Source organism: Odontesthes bonariensis, chromosome 20 (assembly GCF_027942865.1).
Source record: "Odontesthes bonariensis isolate fOdoBon6 chromosome 20, fOdoBon6.hap1, whole genome shotgun sequence".
Classification (NCBI taxonomy): domain Eukaryota; kingdom Metazoa; phylum Chordata; class Actinopteri; order Atheriniformes; family Atherinopsidae; genus Odontesthes; species Odontesthes bonariensis.
Genome location: NC_134525.1, coordinates 28,654,981 through 28,675,606, shown reverse-complemented (window position 1 = coordinate 28,675,606; position 20,626 = coordinate 28,654,981). Strand labels below are relative to the sequence as shown.

The window sequence follows — 20,626 nt, the reverse complement described above, 5'->3', positions numbered from 1 at the left end:
TGTTTGGAAACAGCCCAGACACTAAAACTTAGGACGGCTGTGCAGTGACCGGTAGCGTTCGGCGACCGAGTGGTTGCCTCGCTCTGTGAACAGATTTGCTAGCCCGTTAGCTACACCTCACGTCTGGGAGGTTGCTTCTGGGAGCGAGAAGAGGTGTTAGACTGAAGAGAGAAGGTCACGTCAGGCTCTTATAGTAGGAGGAAGTCCCTCCTCTGTGGAGTAGATGTCACCAGTCTGGACTGGTGTAGTGTAAAGGAGCTTCTGGGGACAGCACACAGGGGCGTGTCCCATAGTGAGATACCAAAATGAATGTTGAAAGAGAACACTTAAATGAACACTGATTCACAATTAATTAAAGGCATTTAAACAATAACTGAGTGCTATAACTTGTGACTTTGGGGCCTTTTCTACAGCAACATAGGTGAAAACAATGGGAATTATTCTGGTGTTTGGTGATACAACAATCTCAACATTAAATCTTGTGTAAATCTCCTTTTTATTTAACCCTGGTTAGTTTTTTTTTTCTTAATTTTTTTTATTTCATGTTTATTGAAGACACATAAAGGTCCATTTAAAAAGATAAGAAATGTTTTCTCATAATCATTTTTACTCATTCAACTTACTACAATAAGTAAGTGTTAAACTAGAAAATTACTTTCTTGTGTTGTACCTCCTTCATAGGGCCCAGCCATCATGATGGCCTACTTGATTATCTCAGGTCTGTTCTTGACCAGACTGAGGAGGCCCATAGGCAAGATGACAGTCACTGAGCAGCGCTATGAGGGAGAGTACCGCTATGTCAACTCTCGCCTCATCACCAACAGGTAAACCCAGCAACAGCTGTTCCAACTTTTATTGGCCATTTTCACCAAATGCACTGTAGCCCTGAAATATGCCAGAGATACAAGGTCCTAACTTCTTTCACAGATTCACCGGCCAGCTATATGTATATCCAAGTATAATACAATAGCAACTACAGGAGTGAATTTTGTTTTTAACTTGATCGTCCAAATAGATGTGGTGTTGATAACTCAAAAGTCATTAAGTGGAATCTTATCCACCTTTGTTGGCATGCTTTAAATTAGGGCTGGGCGATATGGGATGAAGTCATATCACGATATATATTTTTTATATCAGTCAATATCAATATATATCACGATATAAAACAAATCACAATTTTTTTTTTTTTTTAAATGTTCCCTGTTACTCTTAATTGAGATTTGATGAAATCAGAAGGTTAATTTTTAATTAAATATTTATTTTCTGTCAAAGTTGAACATGACATTTTACACTATAAAACTGTTTCAGATTAATACAGACCAGGTATTTTGAATTAAAGTCCTATATCTGACCGGTCAACTGTTTGATCTCCAGCAGCTGTTGTCTCTCTTGCTGTTCGGGAGCTCTCTCCCAACGTCTCAGCTGATGTAGACATCCCTCATAAACGTAGTAAACTTACTCAGTTAATTGTATAAGAAACACACAGGAAACATGTTACTCTGAACTCGCTCGCTTGCTTCAGTGAGGAGTTGCCGCTCTCTATATTAAACATTGACCAGGAACACAACTACAATGCATATATGCTTGTAAAAATTATCTGTAGTTACAAACATTACACTCTAAAATCAACTAATCAAAAAAAGTTTGCATTCTCTGTGCTCAAACGGGTGGCGCTGCTTCAGGTGATGAAAAAGAATAGTGGTATTCTCTGTCTTTGTCGGAACATGTGCTCGACATAACACACTACTCTGTTTCGTGTCAGACTCCCTGCTCATGGCTTAGTAGGCTGAGTTATGTGAGGATTTTATGCAAACTCAGGACCCAGCTACGTGGGAGGAAATTCCAGAAATCACCGACATGCGTCTCCGTGTCCAACGGGAATAGAGTTCTGCGTTTCTTTTTTATTGACAATTTCGTCGGATTCAGGTGTGGATATGTCGTCGCCTTCGTACTCTGCATTATTATTGCCTTCTTCGACCCCAGTTTCACTCATTTTCTCCTCCTTTTTCCAACTTATTTTTTTTTTCTTTCTCTTCTCCCTCTCAGTCTCTCTCTGCAACTTTTATCCCGATTCGAGATCGAATTATCGCCCAGCCTTACTTTAAATACAATACAGCAATTTTAATAGTGTACTTCTTGTATCACTCTTGCATCCTCAGCACTCTAGCCAGATGACCCTCAATTGTAATTGCAGTTGTAAGACATTTCCAGCAAAGAATATCATGCTGTCAGGTGCATGTGTAAACATCAGCTGCATAGGAAGTCCTGACCACATTCTTAGAAATTCTTCTCTTCATGTACGAAAAGGGCTTTAGTGTGCACATTTCTAATTTTTTTCTCTCTCTCTCACTTTTTAGTGAGGAGATTGCCTTTTACAATGGGAACACAAGGGAAAAACAGACCATTCATGCCACATTCAAGAAACTGGTGGGTAACAGTTTAGCAGTGTTTTCTGCTTGGTGAGGATTTGTGGGAAGTAACTGCATTTTATTAAGTGTCATGTCAGACCAAAGCTACTAACTTCGATTGACGTAGTTCAATGGGGTAATGTTAAGCTGCATAACATTTTGTCACTTTGTTGAGATAAAAATGTACAATTGTCATTGGTTACAAGAGGACAGAGACAGCATTATATTAAGATTAAGATTAAGATCCGATTTATTGGTCATGCATACATGCATACACACGAAATTTTTCCTCCGCTTTTAACCCATCCAAGTTGGCACCTGTTGACACACACATGCACATGCACAGGGTCACACACTCATAGAGACAGATGCCAACCTGGAGCGGTGGGCAGCCATTCAGCGCCCGGGGAGCATGGGGGTACGGTGCCTTGCTCAAGGGCACCTTAGCCGTGACAAGGAGGTGGACTGACATCCCTCCAGCTATCAGTTCCACCAATCTTTTTTGAGTGGCGAGAGTGGGAATCGAACCGCCAACCTTCCGGTTATTGGACGACCAACTTCCACTGAGCCACGGCCGCCCCCGTGAGCAAATACAAGGACATTTGACATTTTGTCTTTTGGAAGGAGCTGATGTTAAAAGATAGAAAGATAAAATATTAAAGCTGCGGTCGGCAACTTTTTTTTAGTCATATTAGCTTGAACTGTCATGGGATTCTGGAAGTAGAATATTAAATAGGCTGTTTAGGAAAAATAACGAAATCTGTAGCTCCCTCTGAAGCCTGTAATCATGCTTGCAAAAACCGAGCGCTCCCGGCTGTTTTTAACCAATCAAGTTAGGGTGGAGGAATCCTACCTGTCAATCACAGCTTGTGCACACGCTGCTGAGCGTGAGTCTGCCCCAGCTTGTGTGCGCTCACACTGGTGTGAACTCACATGCACAACCTCGTCCACAGAGGGGGAGGGGTTTGGGGGGCGATTCGGAGCTTGTTTGAGGTTGGGGGAGGGACCTGAAAGTTGTATCAGTTCGAATTTTCCGACTTTAGACTTGGAATTTTGAAAACCTGCCGACTGCAGCTTTAAAGGGGAAACAAAGCCTGGTGCAAGTTATTGACACTATGTGCTTTCCCAGTGTTAGAATAGTTTGGGTCTATGATATCTATTGTAGTAAATATTTGTTTCCACTTTCAGGTTGACCACCTGCATAACTTCATTTTCTTTCGCTTTTCCATGGGATTTGTAGACAGCATAATTGCAAAGTGTAAGTACATGTAAATATATATAATTTTAGACTGATAGGTATATTATATGAAAGGCAACATCTGTGTCTTTAGACATTAAGAAAAGGAAATTATTTAATGATTCTGAAAAGATGAGCAAGATTATATGGACTATATTTATAAAATCGACCTTGTATTGCCTTTTTAGTTACAGAGAAGTTTTAACTGAAAGATATGTTAAGTTATTCCCTTGTCATTTCTTTGCAGACGTGGCCACAGTTGTGGGCTACCTGGTGGTTAGCCGTCCATTTCTGAACCTGTCTCACCCCAGACACCTGCACAGCACACATTCTGAGCTGCTTGAGGTGAGAGAAAGCATACACACACATAAATATGAAAGCTTGGAGATACGCTTTAGCGTTTTCAACAATCTAATGATAGTTTGACATTTGAGTGGATTTTGATTCACATACAACAGTGAAACTAACTTAAACATGGAATTTGACCTTCTATGTTAATGCAGCACAGCAGTCAGATCAGTCAATACTGTATTTACACACATCCTAAAGGTAGTTTTGACATCAAGATAAGGCTTTCCAATTATGTTCTGCAATTTAACCTATGTTATTGGTACTGTAGGACTACTACCAGAGTGGGAGGATGCTCCTGAGATTGTCCCAGGCACTTGGCAGGATTGTACTGGCTGGCAGAGAGATGGCCCGCCTGTCTGGGTGAGTATACCAGAATAATACAAATACTGATAATATTTTTGCACCGCCACAAAAACTGGTTTTGCCCCCTTAGGCAACGTCAATCAACACTGTTATCATCTGACGTTTATTTTGAAACAAATTATACTAACAGTAAACATTGCATTTGCCAATCAACTATACTGAACTGTGATATTTAGAACTAGAAAAAGCTGTTCCTGCGAAAAAGCTGCGAGAATGCTTATGAGCTGAATGGGGATAGCTGACCATGCTAAAAAAGCTGAAAATAGTTCAATTTTATCAGTAAAAACTAGGGCTGGACAACAATTAAAATTTTTAATATAATTAATCACTTGGTTTCCCTGATTAATCACTATTAATCGTATTTGTACGCAATATCCAAAAATGAATTCAAAAGTAGTGTATAGCTTTTAGCATTTAGTTTTATTTTAAATGTACTGCCATATGAATGAAAGTGCCATAACATTTGTTGTGCAAAGACACTTTTAACATCAGCATTTGTCAGCATAAGTAGTTTTTATGTAGAAGCCTCGCTCCAAGATCTGTTTCGTTGAATGACTTGCTGGTATCAATTGTGTGTTTTGCCTTTAAGTGATATTTTAGACTGGAACTACTATGCTGATAAGACAATTCAACTTGGCAGTGTTTACAGATGACTTTGGTTCTGTCGACTCCGCCGTCTGGAAGAACTTTAAAATGAAATTGGCCGAGTAAAAGTTCTGTACCCTTCTCCATGTTTGGTGGATCCGCCAATTACTTTGTTTTCCGGTTCCGCAACAGACAGCCACAGACTTTTACAATAATAAAATAAATAACGAAACAAGGGTGATCCGTGGCGTAGTGGGTTGAGCAGGCGCCCCATGTACAAGAGGCTATAGTCCTCGCTGCAGCTGGCCCCGGTTCGAGTCCCGCACCGGATGGCCCTGTGCTGCGTGTCGTTCCCCCTCTCTCTGCTTCCTGTCTCTCTGAACTTTCCTATCCATTAAAGGCACAAAAAGCCCCCCCCAATTTTTTTTTAATAAAATTTTTTATAATTAAAAAAACCCAAAACTGATCAGCACACACTAAGCTGCGGACTCATTCATAAAAATCAAGAAGGAGCAAAAAGTTTCCATTCATTTGAATGACGGGAAAATTTGAATAAAAGTTGAATATCTTAAAAAGTGCAAAAGTTAAAAACACCAAAAGTGATAGCAGGAATGTGCTGAAAGAGCTGAATTGATACCAAAATTGTAGAAATAGCTGAAAGTATGCAGGAGTAGTTAGGTGATGAAAACTGGCTGGATTAATAACAAGAAAATTTCTGAAGAAATTTTGATGGGTGCCAATCTACTGCCCGCCCTATCAACAAACCGTTTAGTTCAGTTGAAGTTGAGTCTCTTGTCACATATAAACTTTGAATAATGTCTCTGTGATGTCGTAAGGGTTAGTTATGAGGCCTCTAAAATAGGGCAGTTTTTGGCATTTTTGGCTCGTTAAGTGCTTTTCAATCGATTTTCCCATTGCTAAGACAGTTCTGTCATTTTTATCAAGGTCCTGTATAAAATACAGATTTTATGGCATTTTCAAAATGGCCTCGTTAAGTGCTTTTCAATCGATTTTTCCCATTGCATTGTGGGTATTTTCAAACTTCCCCTCACTATCAGTTTAAAGGAGAAAAGCATATCAGATTTATAACATTAAGCTGTTATAACAGGGCATCCATCTTGGCTCTGTCCTCATAAGCGGTCTTAGAGCAGAGCAGGCGCCTAATGCGTTGCTACAGAGACGGAACCAGCTGCCAGTCTGTGTTAAACAGAGAGCAAACTGACATATGTACACACACTATGGCTTCTTAAAATTGGAGTATAATTTTGAATGTAGCCTACTGTCTCGAACAAACGGTCGCTGTTCGAAAAGTAAAATTCGTATCCGAATAATTCTTAAACCGTCAGCGCCACAAGAGACGGCAGAAGCCAGTGGTGTAATTTTAATTCGGCTACTATGTTTGGCTCGTTTTTTATGGCAGTTTTAAAATAATTTTTCACATTAATTTTATGATTTTAGGCGTTTATAATGGGCGGAATGTCAGCTGGAGGGTTGACTCTCTGCACTAAGAGGCAATATGTGAGAAATCTGTGAGGCAGAGCTCAATGAGTGTGAATTTGTGCGAAAGAGGACAAAAATACCTACATTTCGAAGTAAAATTTGTCCAGATCCATATTTTGGACATGAGAGACATTTGTTTGAGGAATTGGTGCAGTATCAATTTTTGAGTGAGGATTTGAGTGGGAGAGACACCTCAGCTCAGATGTAATCTTCCTAATACATAAACTGCCGTTGTGTCAAAGCTGTATAATGTATCAACAAAACCTTTAGTTCAGTTAAATCTGAGAGTTTCCTGTCACATATAAACTTTGAATGAGGTCTGTGCGATGCTTTATGGCTGAGTTGTAAGGCCTCTAAAATATGGTAGTTTATAACTGCCCTATTTTTTAATTTTCAATGCATTTTCCCATCCACAATTTTCCCACTTTTTCCCATTTTGCTGGAATTCCTTTCAACTAATGAGAGCCAAACGTAATAGCACACCGATCGAGGTCGTTGCACATGCAGCGGTGTCCTTTTTATGTCGGTCGGACCATCGGTGCCAGACTAGTAACACCCCGAAATTCATGACGGAAACGGGAAAATAACTAGAAATTGCTGTTCCTGCGAAACAGCTGTGAGAATGCATATGGGCTGAATGGGGATAGCTGACCATGCTAAAAAAGCTGAAAATAGTGAAAATTTAGCAGAACAAACAGTTGCTGAAGTCTCGGTTGAAGGAGTTTGAAGTTGAAATGACAATCGTGGAATGATTTAAACCTACTGGAAAAAACTGCAGAAGTTTTAGTTGAAGAAGCTGAAGAGTTAAAAATAAGTAGTTTTGTAATGCAGCATCTGTAATGGCACAGAAGTTATGGAATGTTACTTATTGAACTTTGAATTAACTTATTTAATTCCGCTTTCAAAACCAGTAACACTCAACGTGTATTGCACTGGTTCCAGATGTGCTCTAAGTGTGTTATGAAGACTTTGAGACGGAACTGAGTATGACAAAAAGTATTTGTTTATCAGGAATCTTACCTGTTTTTAAAGTATTTAAGTATTATATAAACACCAATGTCAATAAATGAATTAAGTATAATTTCTCCTCACTGAATACTTACAAGCTACAATAAAGATGGTAAATGGCTATTGAATGGGAGCCTCTTAAATAGCTGTCATTATTTTTGCTAGTTTCAAACTATTGTTAATTCAATTAAATTCAGTTCATTTATATAGCGCCAAATTACAACAAATGTCATCTCAAGGCACTTGAATAATATAGTTCAGTTCAAGCCAATTGGAGTTCAATTAATTTTAATCATATTAATTTCAAAATAATCCAATTCATTCATACAGCTATTTCAAATCCAACTTCCTAGCTAAGGAAACCAACAAATTGCATCGAAACTTCTCTTCAGTCCAATCTTGGCATAGGTCGGTATGAGATTCTGACGGTACGATAACCTTAGGCAAAAATATCACGGTTTCACGGTATTATGATTACAGCTCTAAAATGTGTATTTTGAATGTCTATTTTTAAAAACAGGAAAAACAAAAAAAAATTTCCATTAGTTATGAAATAGTTTGCTTCAGTGGACACACTTGGGAATTATCTTATTACTTTCAGGATGCAAGAATGATATTAATAGATCGGTTTTATTTAGCGCTTTTCATAATACTCAAAGCCACTTCAAGTGAATGAAACAACAGCAAATTCCCCAAAGTTCTGCCAATCTCCGTAAACGAGTTCTGGGAGTTGACATGGTCACTATAGCCTCGTTTCCACTTTCAGTACGGTTTGGGTCACTTCGTATCGGTACGGTACGGGTCGGGTCACTTTGGGGTCAGCTTTGCATTCCCACTGTACAAAGGGGACCCTCAGGGGTGGGCGGAGTGCGTGCCGAAGCGTCACTACGTCGATTTACGTAAAGACGTGACGGCATATAATCTGCGAAACAAGCGGAACAACAACAAACCAGCGCAATAGCTGACTCTGACTACATACTTGTTTGCTTCCTGCTCGCTGTTTGGCTACTTACCGAGCCTGCACCTCCTCAGCACTCCAGACTCCGTTGCAAGCAGACATTCTTTAAAAATGGTGTGTTGTGTGTTGTTGTGCTCGGTTGTGCTTCAGATATCCGTTGCGCTGTGCGATGACGTCATATGCTCGACCAATCACCAGCTCGCAGTGCTTTGGCTCCTCCCCAAGGGAACCGGTCCTGTGTGCTAGGTACCCCAAGCAGAAGGGTTACAAAAATGGTAACGGGTACCATGGGACCGGTACGCTTTCGTGGTAGTGGAAACACTGAAATAAGCGAATCGTTCTGAACCGACCCGTACCGGACTGCTTATGTTGTTTCAGTGCAATATCGTACAGGGGCCTGTACCGCACTTCTTCGCTGAGTCTGGATTGGTCCATCCTGTTTGTCATTCTCAGCGCGTGCCAAGTTACAAATTTTGACTGGTGCACGACTATGCAGCAACCAAAAAACAGACGGGAAAAAGTTCGGGGGACTCGCCTCCTTCAACCATCATACAGCCTGCAAAGCTGCCTGCTTGTCACTCACAGCAAGCGGAGGTGCGTCGGGGGAGGGGCACTACGCTGTAGCTGCACACAGCGTGAGGGACCTCCACTTTATCTCTGACGAGTCGCCACATAAAATAAAAAAAACGCTCATACCGCAGGGACGCTATGAAAGAAAATTTTAGTGGTTTTGAAACTTTGACTTTTTAATACCGTGATATACCTTGAAACCGGTAACCGGCCCATGCCTAGGCCAATCTCCCGTCCTGAGCATGCCTGAGGCGACTGTGGAAAGGAATGACTGCCTTTTAACAGGAAGAAACCTCTGGCAGAACCAGACTCAGGAAGGGTGGTCATCCGCCTCGACCAGCTGGGGTTTGAGAAGACAGAAAAGAGGGGGAAAAAAAACACTGTAACACCATTCAAAGGATACCTGTTGGAACAGGGAAACACGAGTTAATGACCACAATAATGTCACATGTACATAATATCATTTGAGAAATTAAATGGGGTAAAAAGAGAGTAAAGTGAGGAAAGGTGTGACAGATCAGGATCACTTGAACCATCCCTTATTAAAAAGGAAAGTTTTAAGCCTAGTCTTAAAAGTGGAAAGGGTGTCTGCTTCCTGGACATTTACTGGCAGCTTATTCCACAAGAGAGGGGCCTGATAACTGAAGGCTCTGCCTCCCATTCTACTTTTAGAAACTCTGGGAACCACAAGTAAAACTGCAGTTTGGGAGCGAAGTGCTCTATTAGGAAAATATCTTACAATGAGATCTTTAAGATATGATGGAGCTCGGTCATTAAGAGCTTTATATGTGAGGAGAATAATCTTAAATTCTATTCTGAATTTAACAGGGAGCCAATGAAGAGAAGCTAAAACTGGAGAAATATGATATCTCCTGTTAGTTCTCATCAGAACTCTGGCTGTAGCATTTTGGATCAGCTGAAGGCTTTTCAGAGAATATGTGGGACAATCCAATAATAAAGAATTACTGTAGTCCAATCTTGAAGTAGCAAATGCATGGACTAGTTTTTCTGCATCACTCTGAGACAGGATGTTCCTGATTTTAACAATATTACGAAGGTGAAAAAAGGCAGTCCTAGAAACCTGTTTTATATGTGAGTCAAATGATCAATTCTGGAAAAAAATGAAGGTTCCTCACTGTAGTACGAGAAGCGTAGGAAATAACATCTAGAGTAACTATATAGCTAGAAAATTTCTCCCTGAAGCGCTCAGGTCCAAAGATAACAACTTCAGTTTTGTCTGAATTTAGAAGCAGACAGTTCTGAGTCATCCAGGTCTTTATGTCTTTAAGACATGCTTTGTAGTCTGACCAACCTATTGGGATCATCATCATAAGTACAGCTGAGTATCATCAGCTTAGCAATGGTAATTTATGCCATGCTGTCTAATAATGTTACCTAATGGAAGCATGTATAAAGTTAAAAGAATTGGTCCAAGCACAGAACTCTGAGGAACTCCATGACATACTCTGGTGTGTGAGGAAGATTCTTCATTTACAAGAACAAACTGAAATCTTTCAGATAAATATGACTTAAACCAGCCTAATGCAGTTCTTTTAATCCCAATAACATGTTCAAGTCTCTTTAATAAAATACTGTGATCAACCGTATCAAATGGACCAACAGGACAAGCACAGACACAAGTCTGCGATCAGAGGCTAAGAGGAGATCATTGGTAACTTTCACCAGTGCTGTTTCTGTGCTATGATCTACTCTGAATCCTGTCTGAAACTCTTCATATTATTTCTGTGTAAATGATCACAAAGTTGAGCTGCAACTATTTTTTCAAGAACTTTAAACATAAAAGTCCTCTTCTCTAGCTCTTTTTATCTATTATTTGATATTTTCTTTTGTTTCTTTTTCTTTTCCTCCATGCATTTTTTAGCTCTTTTTTTGACTGTAAAGCACTTTGGTGCGGCTCTGCCACTTGTAAATGTGCTATAAAAATAAACATTTACTTACTTACTTACTTACTTAAAAGTGAGATTGGAATCAAGAGTAGGTTTTTTAAGTAAAGGTTTAATTACAGCAACCTTAAAAGTCTGAGGTACATATCCTGTAAACAGATTGTTCAAATCCAATATAGAAGTGTCAATTAAGGGAAAAACCTTTTTGAACAGTCTGGTTGGGATTGGGTCTAAAATACAAGTTGATGGTTTAGAAGAGGCTATTGCTGTTGTTAGCTCAGAGAGATGAATTGGGCAGAAGCCGTCTAAATCTAAATCAGGTTCTAAAGATACTTCTAAAGCTGCTGTACTTGATGATACATCAGTAATAATAGTGGGAAGGACTCATCAATCTTCTCACTGATGGAAACAATTTTATTGATAAAGAAGCTCATGAAATCATCACTACCGAGAGTTAAAGGAATACCTGGCTCAACAGAGCTCGTACTCTTTGTCAGCTTGGCCACACTGCTGAAAACATAACCTGGTATTATTCTTATTCTCCTCAATTAATGATGAATAATAAGCAGTTCTAGCTTTACAAAGGACTTTCTTATACGTTATTAAACCATCTTTCCAGACTAATTGACTCTTCTAAATTAGAGGAACGTCACTGTCTCTCCAGCTTTCTTGCAGTCTGCTTTAAAGCACACAGCTGGGAATTATACCAAGGAGCCAACCTCTTCTGACTGATTACCTTCCTTTTCAGAGGGGCAACATTGTCCAGTGTTGTACGCATTGAAACTATAGTGCTGTCAACAAGAGACAAGTATTGCTGGAGTAAAATTTAGGTAGCCGTTGTCTGTCATATTTGCACATGGCAGTGAAGAAAAGGACGATGGAATTATCTCTTTAAATCTGGTTACAGCATTCTCTGATAGACACCTTCTATATGTAAATATAGAATGTCATTTTCAACATTACATGAATATTAAAGTCACCCACTACAATGACTTTATCTGTACTCAGCACTAACTGGGATAAAAACTGAAAATTCGCCGCATTCTGGGGCAGCTGATCAATACTCAAATCCCCCCACCAAGTTAAGATGGCAATTCTACGGAGGGTTTGTTATTTTGACATTTAAAAAGTCTGTCTTCTTGTAATTAGGAACTTTGTTTCTTCACTTTTTCTGTCATCACTGATTCTCATTGTCAGCATAGCCTTTTCAGAATATGACTCGTATGTTTTTATTTAATTTGTTGTGCCATAATTCTATCAAGAATGTCTGCAGGACAGCAAGTGTATTCATAAATGGAGGGCTAAATTTTATTCTTGTGTAGTTATGACAATAGAAACACTAGAGTATGTTATTGAGCATGACTTTATTGTAATAATTCAGTAGAGTAAATAAAGTTGTTGAGATGTATTTAGTGAGAGCTGCAGCAGACAGAACTTTTTCCTCTATGCTCTCTTGCTAGCACAGTCAGTAAAACAGCATATGTTTTTTTTGGAATTTTCAGGTCACTTGCTGTAAATATAGGCATACACTGTCTATATATATTTTGAGATACAGAGGCAAACTGTTTCATCAAAAATTGTAGTAATCTTGATAACACTGTAGCACACAGGAAAAGCTTTAAGTAAGAATTTTTTCACTCTGAGCCTATTTTCTCTTGCATTTTAATGGAGCCAAGGTGCACAAGACAGAGCTTGAAGTGATCTTGTATGAATTAAATTATTTGTTTGAATTTGACTGTGTTTATGTATGTGCTTGTGTTCCTTACAGATTTACTGCTCGAATCACTGAACTCATCACAGTTCTCAAGGAGCTCAATGCTGGCAAATATGAACGCACAATGGTTTCCCAACAAGAGAGGGGTACACTTCTGATCACAAATGAATATATCAATGCAAATATTTCTCATATCAGGCAGCTGAAGCTGTGCTGCCAAAAAGCTCATGTTATTTTTAGTTTTATTTGTTTTTTTATTCCATTCATCTTACATGCAGGTACTGCAGAGAAAAGCATACTGGTACCTGGAAGTGGTCAAATTATCAACATAGATAATGTCATCAAGTGAGTCTCATAAATTTGCATTGGAATATATATTGGAATTATTTTTATGTTTTTTTTTTTTGTGTCATAAACTTTTGTCATAAAGTTCTTAATTTTACAGATTTGACCATACTCCACTAGCAACACCCAATGGAGATGTCCTGATCAAAGACCTCTCATTCGAGGTAAATTGTTAATCTTAACGTAACTCATTAAGACACTGCTTTAAAGGAATCTATAATGTATGTTTTTACTTGACATAGTAAAAGTTTGTAATTGTTTGACATGTAAGAGAGGCTATATAAGTTTGTCAGTTTCACTATATTGCAAAAGTAAGGGTATTACTGCAGAAACCCATAGTTGATTGATGGAATTGTTGTTTAGTTCATTTCAATTTAGTTTTATTCATGTCCTGCCAAATCACAACAAATGTCACCTCAAGGCGTCTCAAGGATACAGCCCACTTCAAGCTATTTATAATCCAATTCATTATGATATAACCATAATATGATCAAATCAAAATTTGTCCAAATCATACAGAGCTGTTAAAAAAAAAAACAGTCTTGCCAAGGAAACCAGCCAATTACATTGAAACATCTATTTGATTCAGTCTCTTGTCCTGAGTATGCACTAGGTGATAGTGGGGGGAAAAAAAGAGCACTTCTTTTAAAAAAAAAGAAAAAAAAAATTATTTTAACAGGAAGAAACCTTCAACTGAACCAGATTCAGGAAGGGCTGTAATCTGAGTTGATGGGTTGGGGATTGAGAGGATAGAGGTTTTCAATAAGCACCACAACACTTGGCCAAAGATATCTGCCAAGAAATAGAAACAGAAGTTGATTACAGCAATAATGTCATATGTACATGGAGAGTAAAGAGAGCAGAGTGGAAAGGGGCATCATGGGAGGTTTCCCAGCCGTCAAGGCCCATAGCAGCATAACTAAGGGAGGTTTCAGTCACCTGAGCCATCCATAACTATAAGCTTTATCAAAAAGGAAAGTTTTAAGCCTGGTCTTAAAAGTGGAAAGGGTGTCTGCTTCCCGGACATTTACTGGCAGCTTATTCCACAAGAGCGGGGCCTGATAACTGAAGGCTCTGCCTCCCATTCTGCTTTTAGAAACTCAAGGAACCACAGTCTGTGGTAACCTAGTAATCTAGTAAACCTGCAGTCTGACAGTGAAGGGCTGTGTTGGGAAAATATTGCTCTATGAGATATTTTAAGATATGATGGACTTTGCTCATTAAGAGATTTATATGCAAAGGAATTCTGGATTGAACAGGGAACCAGTATTGAGAAGCTAAAACTGGAGAAATGTGATTTTCCTGCTAGTTCTCATAATTCTGAATGCAGCATTTTGGATCAGTTGGAGGCTTTTCAGAGAATTTTTGGGACAGCTCAATCATTAAAATGTAGTCCCAGATGAGTAATGAGTAAGTAATGAATGTATGGACGTTTTTTTTTTTTTTTTTCATCACTCTTGAGACATGTTTCTAATTTTGGCAATATTACAAAGGTGAAAGAAAGTAGTGCTAGAAACTTGTTTTATGTGAGTCAAAGGGCAGATCCTGGTCAAAAATAACTCCAAGGTTCCTCACTGTTATACTGGAAGCAAAAGTAATTCCATCAAGTTGCCATATAACTTCAGTTTTGCCTGAATTTAAAAGCAGAACATTCTGAGTTTTCCAAGTCTTTGTCTTTGAGCTTGTAGTCTGACCAACTGATTGGTTTAATCTGGTTTCATAGATCAGTACAGCTGAGTATCATCAGCATAGCAATGGAAATTTATATCATGCTGTCTAATAAGATTAGCCTGGCGACGCCATCCTACGTACTTCCGCCCAAAGATTTTGGCTCCGCACATAGTCTGGCCAAATCCCCCTACCTCGGTTCGCTCAGTGTTTTGCCAATCAGCAAACAGTTGCGAGTGGTGACGCAGAACTCACGCGCGGAGTCCATTGTAGTCCATATAATTGTAGTTTAACCGCAGCGGAAATAAACATGGCGACGGAAGAACGCTAGAAGCTATCCATGAAGTTGTCTCAACTCTGGAGAGCATTACACAATTAAAACAAGAGCAAGAGGAATACCTCGTCAATTTTGTTAGTGGCAAGGATGTCGTAGCTCTCCTTCCAACTGGCTTTGGGAAAAGTTTGATTTATCAAATGGTACCGGTATAATGAAAGCGGATGTGGGAAGCGTGATTCGCGGGCTAGAGCCTCGCGAGAGTAAGCATGAACCTTGGCGCATAACCTACGTCCTTTCTAAACATTACTGATTGGTTAAGGGAACTCCAATGAATTTAAGTTGCTGAGTAAGGTCCCACCCTCCATGTAAACGGATTCCTCTTGGGGTTTTCCAGACTGTTTGACGAAGTCAACAGTCGGCTTTCGCCCAGGCTATAATAAGATTACCTCATGGAAGAATGTATAAAGTGAAAAGAATCTGTCCAACCCTGTGGAACTCCGTGACTCACTTAGGAAGTCATAAGAGTCCATAAACCATAAACAGTTTTTTTTTTTTTTTTTTTTCATTTTATTCAAATGTGTTACACGCAACTTTTAAATTCAGTCTGGAGGGTCTGTAAGTGATAGTTGCTACTCTAAGGCACAGAGACATTCAAGGGGGAGCAGTAGAGAACTTTATACAAAACACATCAAAGGATAAGATGTAGACCAGGCTTGTTTGGAGGCGTTCAAAATAGTTACATCTTCAGACTTGAAAGACTGGGAAAACACAACGGTTGAGAATGTTGTGCATGGCCAGTTAAGTGCTTAAGGAAAATATCTGTCTCGGAGTCTGGAATGACTTTGGTGAGCTAGCCTTTGTTATTGCTGAATACTGAAGCTTTCACAAATGTGTCCCTTAGTTTTATTCATTTATCAAAAACAGCAGTGGTGCAGTTGATTTTGAGTTGTTTTTAAAAAAGATATTTTTAAAATTCCTATGACAAGAAAACAGATTTGAGCTTTACGGTTACATTATCTTTTTTACAAAATTGTTATCGATAGTTGGAAAGTCAGACGTATGTAAAGTCCACACTTGCTCATCACAAAGATCCTCTGGTTTCTTAGAGCTTAAGGTTCTCTTAGGTAACTCTATTGTGGCTAAGCTATGCGTGCAAATGTGTCATCCTTCTTGAATGACTCGTTCACAGTTTAATTGAGATGACTCCTTGCATTGTCATGTTGAAACATGCTTATCCCATCAGGAAAAAATATATATTACAGGAAAACTGGTGTATATCAAGTATATCCAGATAGTCAGTTGACATGATACAATATATGGGGTTCTAAATTGTGTGAACCTAGACCTCACAAACTGAAGCAACCCCAGATCCTTGCATGGTTGAATTCAGGTGACAGTGTATAAGGTAAACTCACTGACATGTTTGTTCAATTAGTGCTTATTAGTGATTTTATAAGTCATCGATTCTCTGTATCCCGAAGGTGAGGTCTGGCACCAATGTTCTTGTGTGTGGACCAAACGGCTGTGGAAAGAGCTCTTTGTTTAGAGTGCTCGGAGAGGTAAGTGTTGACTTAATAACGATCTCTGTGGATACTCAAGCATTCAATTCATTGCAAAAATAAAAGGCAACTGAACTTTTGTTTGTTTTTTGATGATATTTCTATACAATATATCAATACAATCCTCAGATGCATTCTAAGTAATGTTTTATATGAGGTTCATTGAAGTGAGGATTTTACAGACTGTTATTTTAGAAAGTGTGCATATTCTTCTGGACAGACTATACAGACAGTGTCAAAAAAGTTATGTAGGTTACATGAGGGAAAAAACAAATTTGAACAGAGGTAAAGTCTTTCTGGCATCACCTTTTAACCACAGAAAACATAGAATTGACATCCCTCTCCATGCGGTTTCACCACCATCCACACTGTGATTCACCTTCCATGATGAGAGAGTGGATAAACAACAAGGCCCCAAATTAACTGAAACTTTCCATATTAGTTATAAATGATGAGGCATATTGAATGAGAGGTGAAATGTCTTTAAGAACCAAAAAGAAGCCCAGTTGCCTTCTCTTTTAAGCATTAAAAGTTTGTTTATCAGTTTAGTCTGCAATTTACATCTGTCATACAGTTTCCCAATTTTATAGAAATTCAAACTATTCTGTTAGTTTTTATGAGTTTAGTCAAATGACAAAACATATTAAAGAATGGTAAGATAGATGTAAGTGCTTTCATGCTTTGTAAATGGGAATTACAGTAGTGAAATTGTTTTAAATTATAGAGGCCTGAGTTGGTTCAGCAATTGCCTTATTGGGTGGATCGTAGCTATCAGGGTTAGTTAAAGTGCCTGAAAATGTCTAAATCTCTGGAAATATTATACCTGTAATCATAAAGGTTGAGATCTTGTGTCCATGCTTGGTCGAGGGGTAGCCCTTGTAATTGCATATTGATCTCCAATTGATTATTATTTATGTTTATTACCCCCACCCCACGCCCCCTTTTTCTAATATTTACATTTTTTTATTTATATTTTCTTAATAATAGTTGTGGCCTCTTTTTGGTGGATGCCTGACAAAACCTGAGAGAGGAAAGCTCTTCTATGTTCCACAGGTAAAAATCCTCATCAAGCTGACTGAAACAGTTTTAATCTCAAGCTTTATTTCACCGCTAAGGCTTATTTATTCACAATTGTACTGCAGATGTGAGTCCAACCCTTTCAAAAAAATGTATTATTATATTTTTGAGGAGGACCACAAGGAAAATTACCTCCCTTGGCTTCAAGAGTTTGTACTATCCCTCTTGCAGAATTAACTTCTCATTGCCATTTTTCACCATTGTATATTAGTTTGTTATCATTTTCCTAGCATTCTTCAATGCAAAACTCTTATAACGGCAAGCTGTGTTAAGATTTTCTTGCAAGTACCCACTGATTTAAATTTATTACACATTTAAATAATTTTCAAATCTGTAATTTTATTTACCCATTCCATCATCCTTAATTTATAAGTTAATGCATACATTGACATAATCACCATTTTATACTATATGGTCATTTGCCATTTTGCTTATTCAACTTCATGAAGGCTTTTTTTTCATTATCATTCTATCAGTAATTAACTTTGAATTAAATTTCAAACTCTAATCTGTAATTCAGGCATTTTTATGTACAGCACAGCTTCAACCAACTAAGGCAGTGAAGAGATGCCACTCTCTGAGTGCAGGCTTGCTACACTTGAACCCATGGTCAGATTTAAACCTCTCCTCCTGCTGCTTGATAGTTTGGACTTAAACAATCATTGTAAGAATACATCTGCATGCTCTACCAGATGCAAAGGTTTGAGCAATTCCTAGATTATGTTGCTGCATAAGCTTTATACATTGATCTACAATGATGGTCCTAAGTGAACCATCACTTAGGACATAAACAGAAGAAATACATTTTACAGGGGGCTCAAGAGAAGCCATAATGGACTTTAGATGACTGGATAAAAGTGATACTCGTGATGAATCACAAATGTGCTTTGGGCAAAGGGATGATGTGAGAAATTTGACTGCCTGAAGAAACAAGCCTGTTTCTATTGTCCTTATGGGGTTGTATTTCAGGTTAAGCACCAAGGCAGATGGCAGTCATTACATCTACAGTAAATGCACAGGTGTACATTGAAATTTTGGACTGCTTTCTTGATTGGTCAGTCAAAAGACTAAAGTTTAGACAAAAGTTTGTTAGTGATTAAAGCATTTTTAGGAGGATAATGCATCTTGCCTCAGATCAGAGTATTTAAACTTCTTCGGGGAAGACTCATCAACTCAATGGTGTAGGCAGCAAACAAAAAATGGCCCATGTCAACTGTTATGAGAAAGTTGGAAACATATTATTCTCCCATACCTTAAATAATTTCGGTTCAACTAGGTATTAATATTGACTTTTTTTTCATTCATGATTACATTATTATGTCTGCATGATTGGTTGATTTCATATTATTTCCATCTACCTAGAAAAACAATCTCTCACACAAAAATACCATTAATCACAGCAATTTTATTTATTTTTTTATAAGCCCAAAAAGTTCAGCTGTCAAATATGATTGTTTTTTGTCGTATCTGTGATTTTCCCCTTCTTTTTTTTTACCGAAATATAACAGCTGAATGAACATCTTCAGAGAACATGGCTTCACTGCTTAGGTGACAGACTTGTGAAAAAGTAGAGATGACTAAAGAGATGAGAATAAAGTTGAGAGGATTGTCCAAAATGCACATTGCCACATTTGGTGTAAACTAAACACATATTTGCAAAGACTCCATACTAACTTTAAGCACTGTTGCGGACTGTTTAACACTTAAAGGAGATTTTCATTAAACAAATCATTGAGAATTCATTCGGGGTCATGCAAGGCGCTGCTTGGCACTTAAATGTCATCTGCATCAGCCTCGTGTAGCTTGTCGTCATCGTCCCTCTGTACCTGCTGATACATTGTGCGGGTAAGGGTGGTCTCAATCAATCTTTGGAACAGTCCTCTCAAGCATTGGATACAACAACCACCTCAGGTGACTAGTATGGCTGCTACAACAGACAGAGATGGCAGTACTGAAGCAACTAGGCCGCTCCACTGGCAGAACCAATTCTCCCTCGTGCCAGTGAAGATGTCGTTGATACCAGAGTTCTCTGCCAGCGCTGCAGAGAGTGATGTAAGTCCCTCTAAGGCCTTGGCGATGCTGCCATCTGGGGAGGTATTGTTAGGAATAAAGGTGCAAAAAAAAGTTGTTTTATGCGGTTTTGGTGCCACTTTTGCCCGATTCCACGCCTTGCATATGATCGAACTCGTCCTACAGATTTAATGCTACAAGCTTCAAACTTGGCCAGATTACTCTTAAGACATGGGGTGGGGGGGAAATCATGGAGAAACTTTTTCAAACTCTGAACAGGGTGGGCGTGGCCAGGTGGTGAAAATCGTGTGATGGCGTTTGAGATTTGAAAGCCTTATCATCATCGCAAGGTCATGAAACTTGGCACACACGTCCACCCTCACAACCTCGTACGTATGTAAAAGGGTATTGTATGTGGGGAGAAAAAATGGCTCAGTGGCGCCCCCCTAGAAATTTCAAAATGGTCCCAGCATTGGGGTTAGTTTTGCGTGGGACGACGAAATTCGGTACACTCATTCATCATGCCCAGACGCACAAAAAAGTCTCTTGCCGCCATGGTCCCACGTCAACAGGAAGGTGACCATTTTGGATAGAAAGTGAGTTTTCGTGCCATTTTTGACCTTTGACCCTTGCATAAGATCGAACTTGTCCTACAGATTTAATGCTACAGACTTCAAACTTGGCCAGGTTACTCTTAAAGGTAGGGTAGGAGATCCTGGATTTTGAGTCCAGCGAAGCTTCCTTTTTGAAAATACACAGGTAAAAAGTCCCAACCCTTTTCTTCACTTTCCCCCCGAAGGCACGCCTCTAGAGTACATGAACGCGCACAAGCACGAAGGTGCACGAGCGCTGTTCTGACAGCAAGCATCGATCGCTGCCGTATTTAGTATTTAGTATATGCTAACTATACGTTTAATAATGCTAGGTGCTAGCCAAGCTGGCTCTAGTTTAGCTTCCTGCCAAGCTTCTGGACGCGTAATTCGTTCACGGAGCAGGGTACGCGCACAGGGGGAAGGAGGGGGAGGGAGGAGCAGATTGCAGTTTGATAGACGGCATCAGTATCCAATCATTGTGAACGGACCGTTCACAATG

The 20,626-nt window shown here is 39.0% G+C and overlaps 1 protein-coding gene across 2 annotated transcripts in view; it reads left to right on the top strand.

The window, feature by feature from the left end:
* Window positions 1-20,626, top strand: part of abcd3a (ATP-binding cassette, sub-family D (ALD), member 3a) — a 61,819-nt gene that overhangs the window by 26,356 nt on the left and 14,837 nt on the right. For both annotated transcript variants that reach the window (XM_075452053.1, XM_075452054.1), the window contains exons 9-18: window positions 682-824; window positions 2,358-2,427; window positions 3,597-3,666; window positions 3,893-3,990; window positions 4,265-4,356; window positions 12,653-12,744; window positions 12,877-12,943; window positions 13,044-13,107; window positions 16,370-16,447; window positions 17,435-17,500. In XM_075452053.1, the coding sequence (XP_075308168.1) occupies window positions 682-824; window positions 2,358-2,427; window positions 3,597-3,666; window positions 3,893-3,990; window positions 4,265-4,356; window positions 12,653-12,744; window positions 12,877-12,943; window positions 13,044-13,107; window positions 16,370-16,447; window positions 17,435-17,500 (840 nt within the window). The remainder of the gene's footprint in view (window positions 1-681; window positions 825-2,357; window positions 2,428-3,596; window positions 3,667-3,892; window positions 3,991-4,264; window positions 4,357-12,652; window positions 12,745-12,876; window positions 12,944-13,043; window positions 13,108-16,369; window positions 16,448-17,434; window positions 17,501-20,626) is intronic.